Source organism: Myotis brandtii, unplaced genomic scaffold (genome assembly GCF_000412655.1).
Source record: "Myotis brandtii unplaced genomic scaffold, ASM41265v1 scaffold339, whole genome shotgun sequence".
Lineage (NCBI taxonomy): Eukaryota > Metazoa > Chordata > Mammalia > Chiroptera > Vespertilionidae > Myotis > Myotis brandtii.
In genome coordinates this window covers 1,900,463-1,910,255 of record NW_005363061.1, presented here as the reverse complement: position 1 = coordinate 1,910,255, position 9,793 = coordinate 1,900,463, and the positions used below count along the sequence as shown (strand labels likewise).

At 52.5% G+C, this 9,793-nt stretch overlaps 1 protein-coding gene across 1 annotated transcript; it reads right to left on the bottom strand.

The window, feature by feature from the left end:
• Positions 1-413: 413 nt before the first annotated feature.
• RPL3 (ribosomal protein L3) lies at positions 414-7,289 on the bottom strand. The gene is made up of 10 exons (XM_005871387.2): positions 7,197-7,289; positions 6,066-6,258; positions 4,858-5,026; positions 4,179-4,314; positions 2,808-2,994; positions 2,237-2,397; positions 1,630-1,731; positions 1,098-1,193; positions 640-759; positions 414-514 (listed from the first exon to the last, which is right to left on the bottom strand). Exons 1-10 carry the CDS (start codon positions 7,197-7,199, stop codon positions 470-472), a joined length of 1,212 nt encoding a protein of 403 aa, XP_005871449.1. The 5' UTR covers positions 7,200-7,289; the 3' UTR covers positions 414-469.
• Positions 7,290-9,793: the final 2,504 nt, after the last annotated feature.

Genomic DNA, 9,793 nt, shown 5'->3' with positions numbered 1-9,793 from the left:
CTCCCACCGCCAGAACTTGGCTGCAGGCCACAGACCAAAACAAGCCTGAACTGGATCCCGCTCATTTGTGCACAACAGACCCCGGGTCTGCCCTGCCGCGCCACACCCATCAGCAACCAAATGCCCGTCACCTCCTTCCCATCTCCACAGCTGCCACCCAAGCTGTGCAAACACTTCCATAGCTGAGCCCCAGCCGCCTCACCCCGACACATTGTACACACAGCCTACTGCCCCAGGCTGGCTTCGAAGTTCAGGGGCGGACCCAGACCCCAGGTACTGGGCCAGGCAGGGGGGAGGGCAAAGGAGACCAAATGGAAGTAGGAGGCCATGAGGCCATGGGCAGCACGCACATGGGAGCACAAGGGTCATGTGGAAGCAGGCAGGAACGGGAAAGGTCAAGTCAAAGGCAGTTCTCACTGGAAAATAATTTTTATTGAGACCCCACCAGCTGCACCATCTGTTCCTGACATTAGGCTCCTTCTTCCTTTGCAATCCGGTCTTTCTTGAGTGGTCCCTGTTGGGAAAGGTGAGGTTAGAGGTGGAGGAAGGCAGGATGTCAGTAAGAACAGGCCACACTCTGGTGGGACCAGAGATTCTGGGGGGGCAAGTCTCCCCAGCCCCAGACAGGTAGGTGCTCACCATGAATGCTTTCTTCTCCTCCACTGTCTGGAAGCGGCCATGGCCAAACTTGGAGGTGGTGTCGATAAACTTAAGGTCAATCTTCTCCAGGGCCCGCCGTTTGGTCTGCACCAGCAAGGACTGTGGGCCAAGAGGAAAAAAGGTTAGTTATGAAGAGCAGGGCTTTCGCTGCACCATCTTACTTCCCAGCTTTCCCTAGAGGGCAGAGGAGCAGTCATGTCTGGCTGGTTGTATCCAAGGAACTGGCCTGGCACGTGAAAGCAGAAGCAAACAGCTGGGCCAGACGGGGATTTCCTCCTCCAGGACTTCAAAGACCATGTTGAAGGAGCAGCAAACCCCGCTTTCCTTTGAACTCCCCTCCCTAACAGCTCAGCCTGTCTGTGGACTGTTCCTGTTAATAAGCTTCTCTCCTCCCCACAGGTTCCTGGTGCAGGGCGCCACCCGGGCCCAAGCCTCACCTTGCGGAGGGTGAGCACTCGCTTCTTGGTTCCCACCACACAGCCTTTCAGCATGACAAAGTCATTGGTCACTTCGCCGTAGTGGACAAAGCCACCCTGGGAAAGAGCAAGGCCATCAGGTCAGCACGTATCACACAGGACCCTTCAGGTTTAGGTTGTCCCCAGCCACCCGCCCGGGGATGCTTTCAGAAGGAAGGCAGCACGGGATGTTTCTGCAGCCCAACTCGGGCACTGTGCCCAGGGCTCATTCCAGAGCCTCATCACCCAACAGCTGGGCTGGAGACCCCACTTCTCTCCAGCCAACCCCATCCAGTGGACCAATGACAGGCCATTTACAGGGAACAGAGCTGGCTGCTATGCAGGGGCCAGTAACTGACTGCAAACTTGGCCTCCTGAGTCAGACAGGCCCCAAGAGCATCAGGGCCCCAGCCCTACTGGCGAGGCCTGGGGCAAATTTCCAGAGGGTGAAATCTGCCAGACCCCGGGCCTCCGAGGCCAGAGAAGACAGCTAGCTCCTAGCTCCGTTCCTCACCAGAGGGTTGATGCTCTTGTCAGACAGGTCATAGTCGGTGGAGGCGTTGTTCTTGATTAGCTTGCCGTCCTTGATCAGGTAGCCCTGGCCAATCTTGTAGATCTGCACAAGGGAGTGAGTGTAAGTAAGACTTGGGAAGAGAACACAGGCAGGAGACTCCCATGCACAGGGCAGGGTGGCCATTAGGGACCGTAATGCCCACTGAGCGGTGGGCCTAGCCTGCAAAGGACTTTGGGAAAGCAGCTCTGAACTCAGTCCTGACGGGGTGCTCCAGGCTCAGAAGTTATAAAGAGTTGGCTGGCTCTACATTAAAGACACTGCTATCCAACAGAGTGGACGGAGGCCACTCCAACACTTCCTGGGAAGAAAGGACAGGCTCCCATAGTTCACAAAAATCAGCTGCACCAGAACCACCTTTGAGGATGGCACCTTATAAATCATATCACACACGAGCCAATCACATGGACAGCTAACTCCATGTGATGCCCAGAAGCTCCCCACCAATGGTGGTGACAAGAAGACTGTAACTCTCCTTCCTATAATGGAGTCACCTTTCCCTCCCAGGGTTGAACCCCCCCCCCTTATGACCCCACCCCAAGCATCTCACCTTCTTGTTGATCTCAGTGCGGTGATGGTAGCCTTTTTGCCCAGCCCTGGCCACAGAGAAGGCCACCCGGGCAGGATGCCACGCCCCAATACAGGCAACCTTCCGCAGCCCTCTGTGGGTCTTGCGTGGCAGCTTCTTCGTGTGCCAGCGGCTGGTGACCCCTGGAATGGACACATGCTGTTACTGGGGTGTCTGGCACTCATGACATTGGCCCTTTTCTCCTGGGAAGGCCCACCTGAGTTCATTGGTTTGTTAACACCCAATGACAGTGCATTTCAAGGACAGAGGTGGGTTTAACCTGCATGTTACCCTCTAATGGCCGTATCATCCCAAGTTGAATGCTTGTCTAGATGTGAATCTAGAGTTCAGGCCTTGGAGACCTCAGTGAGAGGTCATGCCCCCAGTCCGGGACTACAGGGCTGTTCTCAGAAGGAAGGCAGCAAGGAATGTTTCCGCAGCGTGACTCGGGCGCTGTGCCCAGCGCTCATTCCAGAGCCTCATCACCGAACAGCAGGTTGGAGACCCCTCTGCTGAGTTTAAGCCCAGCAATCCCGGCCACTGCAAAGCTCACCTTTGTAGCCTTTGCCCTTGGTCACTCCAATGACATCAATCATCTCGTCCTGTCCAAACACCTGGTTCACAGGGACCTGCTGCTCTAGCCTCTCCCGGGCCCAGTCCAGTTTCTCGGCCACCGTGCCTCCGTTCACCTGGATCTCCATGAGGTGGGCCTTCTTCTGGCGCAGAGGAAGCAGGCGCATCTAGAAGGGAATGGATGCAGCTCAGCTCCCTGCGCTTCAAGCTCTTCTCCAGCAGAGGAAGAACGTGGTGAAGTGACTCCCCACGGGGCACAAGTCCCCTTTCAATTCTGATGAGCCAACCCTTGACACAGGGCCCACACCAAGATAGGTCCACTTAACCAGATCCTGGCACCAACAAGCCGAATGTGCCTGACCACTGACTGTCCTTTGGCCAGTGCCTTTGGGGTACTGCTCTAGTTTGCCTGCCCACCTACCTCGCTCTATTACTACCAACAATTCACCTGTACTTTGGAGAGCAGGATGGCACGGCAGCCACTGTATAAACTGCAAGCATTAGAAAAGGAAACAAATGCAGGCCTAAAGCTTGTAGCTACCCCTACAGAACTTCTTCTGTGGACTGCTGTCGATCTGCACTAATGTGGTCCCTAACTCAGCACTCGGGAATACGGCACACACCCAGGGAGTGGCCCAGAGCACAAGGAGGCACTCCCCTGTCCAAGCCAGGCAAGGGCTCCTTCTGCCAGGTTTGAGATGCCAACAGGCATTATTTCACCACTGACTATTCACTACTTTCAGTCAGGCACTTGACAATGTTAATCATGAGTCACCAATTCCTTCAACCAGTTTTCATTAAAACGGGGTATCGTTTCCCTAATAACCAAAAGGGACACAGTGCCCTCTGCTGACAAGTGAAAGACCAACCTACAAGTGGAGGCCCTGGATGTCTTACTCAGTCAGGCCACTGTCCAATGGGGCATGACCTGGCCCCAGGAACCCAGGCTTCAAGGGCAGGGCAGTGGCTGGCCTGTTGCTGTGTTAACTTCAAACAACCCCCGGGCTGCTCACTGGCCTGTCTCCTACACCAGAAAAGAAGTTTTGAGGAACCTGAACCAGCCTAACCAACCCCCTAAGTCCCCAAGGCTTGGCACCAAATCACTCTGAGGATGGACTCGAGGTAACTGAACCTCGCAAACAAGCGGCATCTGGTATTCAAAGCCCCACAATCATCAGCCACCAACCCCCTAAGTCCCCAAGGCTTGGCACCAAATCACTGAGGATGGACTCGAGGTAACAATCTCCCAAACAAGCGGCATCTGATATTCAAAGCCCCACACGATCATCAGCCACTCCAGGCAGGAAGCGGCAGGCACAGCTGCCTCTCGGGCTCACTGGCAAGTGCTCACCTGGGTGTGGGCGATGACGCGGATGACCTGGCAGTACTTCTTCATGCTGTTGAAGTCCTTCTCCAGCTGCTTCTTGCCATCGTCATCCTGCCACTTCTTGCAGTATTTGGTGAAGGCCTTCTTCTTAGACTTATGCCTTCAGGAGCAGAGCAGAGTTGGGGAGGGGGGCCGGGTGCAGGCCTTCATCACCCCTCCGAGGGGTGAGAGGAAGGCACACGGGCACCACGAGGGGATGGGGCTCATTGCCGGCTTCTAAGGAGCCTTTTCCACCGGCAAGCGGAGCCTGGATGGAGCTCATCGGGCAAAGCCGAGCGGAGCTGAGCAGAGGTCCACAAGATTAATGTTAAGTCACAAACATCCAAGCACACACTAATTCTTGCTCCGGTCTAGCCATTACCCAGACCACACACCCAGGCAGGACTGCTGCCTCTTGGTTTCTCCCGGGACTCTCAATTATTTCCCAGAAACCAAGAAAATACTGAAAACTGAGTCCTCAGCCAACACCCACTAAGCTGCTCCCACCTCAGGAAACCACCAACTGCTTAAGGGCTGTCTCCAGGAATTGTTCTGTTCTGGAGGCAACTAACCCCAACACCAGAGCAGCCCTCCCATTATGGCTGAGAAGCCCTGCACAGGTGCGCCTTCTCCCCACCCTAAGCTAGGGTGTCCCCTCCCTTACCAGTTCTTATAAAAGCGCCTTTTGCACTCATCACTGATATGCTCAGCAAAGATGGTTTTGAAGGTCCGGAGGCCCCGGGGGGTTTCCACGTAGCCCACAATGCCCACAACCACCATAGGTGGGGTCTCCACAATAGTCACAGCCTCCACAACTTCCTTCTTGTTCACCTCTGCAAAGAAAGCCGTTAGTCAGACTTAAGTGGTCTAACTAGAACCCCCAGCAAGGGGTAGTGTTTTATAGAAACTGTTAAGCGCTCTCGTAGGCTGGGAGAGCAACTTGCTTAAGGTAACACAGGTTACAGAAGCAGGGCCCATGTCAGCATACACTGACAACTTTTAACTCAAAAAATAAAGGACCTGGCCAGCCAGTGTGCTCAGTGGTTGAGCATTAACCTATGAAGCAGGAGATACCCCCTGTTAAGCGCTCTCGTAGGCTGGGAGGGCAACTTGCTTAAGGTAACACAGGTTACAGAAGCAGGGCCCATGTCAGCATACACTGACAACTTTTAACAAAAAATATAGGACCTGCCCGGCCAGTGTCGCTCAGTGGTTGCGCATTAACCTATGAAGGAGATTCCCCGTCAAGGCACATGCCCCAGTTGCAGGCTCCATCCCCAGTAGGGGGCGTGCAGGAGGCAGCATTGATGTTTGTATCTCCCTTTCCCTTCCTCTTTGGAACCAAATATATATACTTATGACCCTAATAAAGCAAATTAACAGCCTGGTTTCCATTCTTTTCAATCATGGAAATCTCTATAGACAGACATATTTCTTATTACCTGGATAATACAAGCATTCTAAGTATAATGGGATGTCAAAGTATCTCTATGGTCAGGTAGACATTAGCTACCATGGTTAAGTAATCAGCATAGTGTCCCACTTGGCAACTTTACCACTTTGAAACTCACAACCCAAGGCCATGGGTCGTCTTCAATCTTTTTAGGGCAGCATACTTCTCTATGCTGTGGCTCTTGACAAATTTACCCACATAGTGCTCCCTGTCAATATATCCCTCCACCCACAAATGGCAGTTCCAGCCATTTACAGACTGGGAATGTTAACAGTCCTAAAATATATTAAGAACATCATTTGAGGTGTTCCATTGATTTCTTAAGTCTGCCCTTATAGCTTGGCCCCAACTAGTCCAGTCCCCACCCTCAATTCCTAACCCCCCCCCCCAGCTTGGAGGACGACACAGCATGTACGTACTGGATCCTGGCCTATCGACCTCCCGCACGATGTGGGTCATGCCGGCCTTGTAGCCCAGGAATGCTGTGAGGTGGACGGGCTTGGAGGAGTCATCCTTGGGGAAGCTCTTCACCTTCCCGCGGTGCCGGCTGCTGCGCTTCCGAGGCAAGAAGCCCAGGGACCCATGCCTGGGAGCGGAGAACTTCCTGTGAGACTGTAAGAAAGTGACCAACATTAGTACTTGAACTTGTAATTCACTTCTGGATCCCCAGCTGACCAGACGGTCCTATGAGGTGTCTCAGCAATGCTGAATCCAAAACAGAGACCCAGCTAAACTGGGTTTGCTTTTTGTAGGGTCACACATCCTGCTGCATTCATCTCAAACGCTCACTTTACAACTTAGCAAAATGAACTAACCCCTTTTCTCTAAATCAGACAAAAGCGTGCCAGATCTTAAATCAGATTAACAGGTGACCTTATGGTCATAAAGATCCTGAGCACCGAGAGAGACTTCTGGGACACGTGGGTGGGTAGCAGGCAATGGTACTGGAGGCTCCTCTGCCCTCGATGACACCTAGGCCACTAGAACTCAGAGCCAAATCAGAACATGACAATCAGCACAGAGTCTCTGTCCGCCCGTCAACAAGTTCATCATCTGTGGTTTCTGGGAACTCTAGCGGCCTAAGTTGTCCCCCCAAGCGTCCCAGAAGTTTCAGAAAGAGGACTCAACACCCTCCACCGTCTCCCCGCCTGCCTCCTGCTTTGATTCCTAACCCTCCCAACTGGCAAGTTACTCTGCCTGGCCCCCCCACGTCTAGGTCCTCCTGGCTGAAATGCTCACGGGCTCCAACCTCGATTAGCACTAAACTGGTAAGGCCGAGACCCAGAAATAATCCACGGCTTGAAAACGGTCGGCCTCGGACACCCTAGCCCAGCTCCCGCCGCAAGGCCTTCTCGCCAGCCGAGCGGTAGGCCCAAGGCCAACCACAGGCCTCGGTGTTTCCCGAAAATAGGCCTGACTGCGGATCCCGCCGAGCTTCCCGTGCTCCCAGAGCAGGTCCTCGGCGCTTGGACAGCCGAGATGGCGCCGATGCGGCGCGGACTCAGCCATGCCGCCATTGCCGAGGAGGGAAGCGCTAAGACAGTACCTACCATCCTGCCGCCAACGCCGCCGGTAGAGGTCGGTCGCCGCTCGGCGTGCGATATATAAAGCCCAGCCTGGCTCCGCCTCTTCCGGCGTACGAGCGCGCACCCGCGGCGGACGTCGGGTCAGGGGGCAAGTACCGATGGCTCTTTCCACGCATGCGCGACCTCGCCAAGCCTTTGTTCCCAGCGAGACGTGAGTTTCAGAAGCCGGCGTTGGAACCGCTACGGCGAGCGGCTAGGTTCAAACTTAGTGAAACGCCGCGGAAATGCGGCGAGGGGCTTGGCTGCAAGAAACCTACCGCTGCAGCGATGGGCGGCAGCCAGATCTGAACACACCGTTCCGCGGAAGGAAGATAGCTGGCTGCGTCGCTTCTTTGCACATTGAATGCGTCACGTCTGGAGTTGAATAACTCAGCTGTGGGCTCCTGCCCAAAACAGTGTCACACATGGGACCCATTCCCGTCCCACCCAGTAGATCGGGTTTGTTGCCATTTTGCAGGCACACAGGTGGAAAGCGTTGCCCTGCTCTAAGTCGAGGAGAAAAGATTGCACCCCTGGTTTTCTGGGTTCCAGCCGAGAGCCGCTTCCACCACACCAACTTGCCTTTAATATGTCCTGACTTGGGCCATAGTCCGATTGGCTCAGTGGAGAGAGCATCGGCCTGCGGACTGAAGGGTCCCCGGTTCGATTCCAGTCAAGGGCACAGGCCCGGGTCGGGGGCTCGATTCCCAGAAGGGGGCGACCTTCCAGAAGAAGCTGGGGCTGCGAGGGAAGCCCGGGTCTGGCCCGGCCTTGATGGGTCTCTCTCACATCAATGTTTCTTCTCTCTGTCTCTCTCCCTAAAAATCAATGGGAAAAAACTATCCTCAGGTGAGGATTAACAAAAACAAAAAACATTTTCACTTAAAGCTGACACCACCCCTGAGAGGCAGCCCTGATAGGTCTTCAGTCCCTTATTTTGAAAATCTTTGCTGCCAGATGTATTTCCAAATCCAGTCCTTACCATGTTTTTTTAAAAATATATTTTATTAATTTTTTACAGAGAGGAAAGGAGAGAGATAGAGAGTTAGAAACATCGATGAGAGAGAAACATCGATCAGCTGCTTCCTGCACATCTCCCACTGGGGATGTGCCCACAACCAAGGTACATGCCCTTGACCGGAATCGAACCTGGGACCTTTCAGTCCGCAGGCCGACGCTCTATCCACTGAGCCAAACTGGTTTGGGCTATGTTTTAGATAATATGCAACATGGTGCGCATGCTGTATATTATGTAATCCTCCCAAAACTCTTTGATGAAACACATGTCTTTCTCACATCAATGTTTCTTCTCTCTGTCTCTCTCCCTAAAAATCAATGGATGTATTTCCAAATCCAGTCCTTATCATGTTTTAGATAATATGCAATATGGTGCGCATGTTGTATATTACGTAATTCTCCCAAAATTCTTTGATGAAACACATTAATTAATTCTGTAAAGATACATGAATAGTCACATGAAGTGGGATAAATATAAATAGCCTCCCACCAACCAGTTCAAGGCTGACTCAGCTGCCTAAAAAATTCAGGTCAATTTGGTTTTTGTCACCAAATGACAGGAAGTTTTTTGATTTCAGAATTCTGGAAAGGGGATTATGACCCATATTGTCCCCTCTTACCAAGAAAACTAGGTGGCCCTAGTCGGCTTGGCTCAGTGGATAGCGCATCGGCCTGTGGACTGAAGGGTCCCAGTTTCTGGTCAAGGGCACATGCCCGGGTTGGGAACTTGATCCCCAGAAAGGCTGACTCAGCTGCCTAAAAAATTCAGGTCAATTTGGTTTTTGTCACCAAATGACTTAGGAAGTTTTTTGATTTCAGAATTGTGGAAAGGGGATTATGACCCATATTGTCCCCTCTTACAAAGAAAACTAGGTGGCCCTAGCCAGCTTGGCTCAGTGGATAGCGCATCGGCCTGTGGACTGAAGGGTCCCAGTTTCTGGTCAAGGGCACATGCCCAGGTTGGGAACTTAATCCCCAGAAGGGGCGTGCAGGAGGCAGCCAATAAATGATTCTCTTTCATCATTGATGTTTCCATCTCTCTCCCTTTCCCTTCCTCTCTGAAATCAATAAGAAAAAAATACATATTTTAAAAGACTTTTAAAAATAGAAAGAAAACTAGGTTTCAGGCCAAGAGGAAATAATTTGGTAAAAACCACACAATTCATGAAGGACAGAGCTCAAGTCTGACTGACTCTAGATTGAGTTTTTCACGCCATTAGACTCGGGATTCGGTAGCTCCCTCGCTGGAAAAGGCGCTCTGGGTCCTGAGTCCCTCATTCACTCAACAAGAAATTCTTACTGCGCCTGCTCTGTGCCAGGTACCGCATCAGGCTGTGGGAATGAGATGGCCACCATCACAGACCAAATAAGACTAGTATTTAAAATTGTGATGAAGGTTAAAAAAGATTTATCAGCCCGGCCAATGTGGCTCAGTGGTTGAGTGTCGTCCTATGAACCAGAAGGTCACAGTTGGATTCCCCATCTGGAGCCCATGCCTGGGTTGTGGGCTCAATCCCCAGTAGGGGGCGTGCAGGAGGCAGTCAATCAATGATTCTCATCATTGA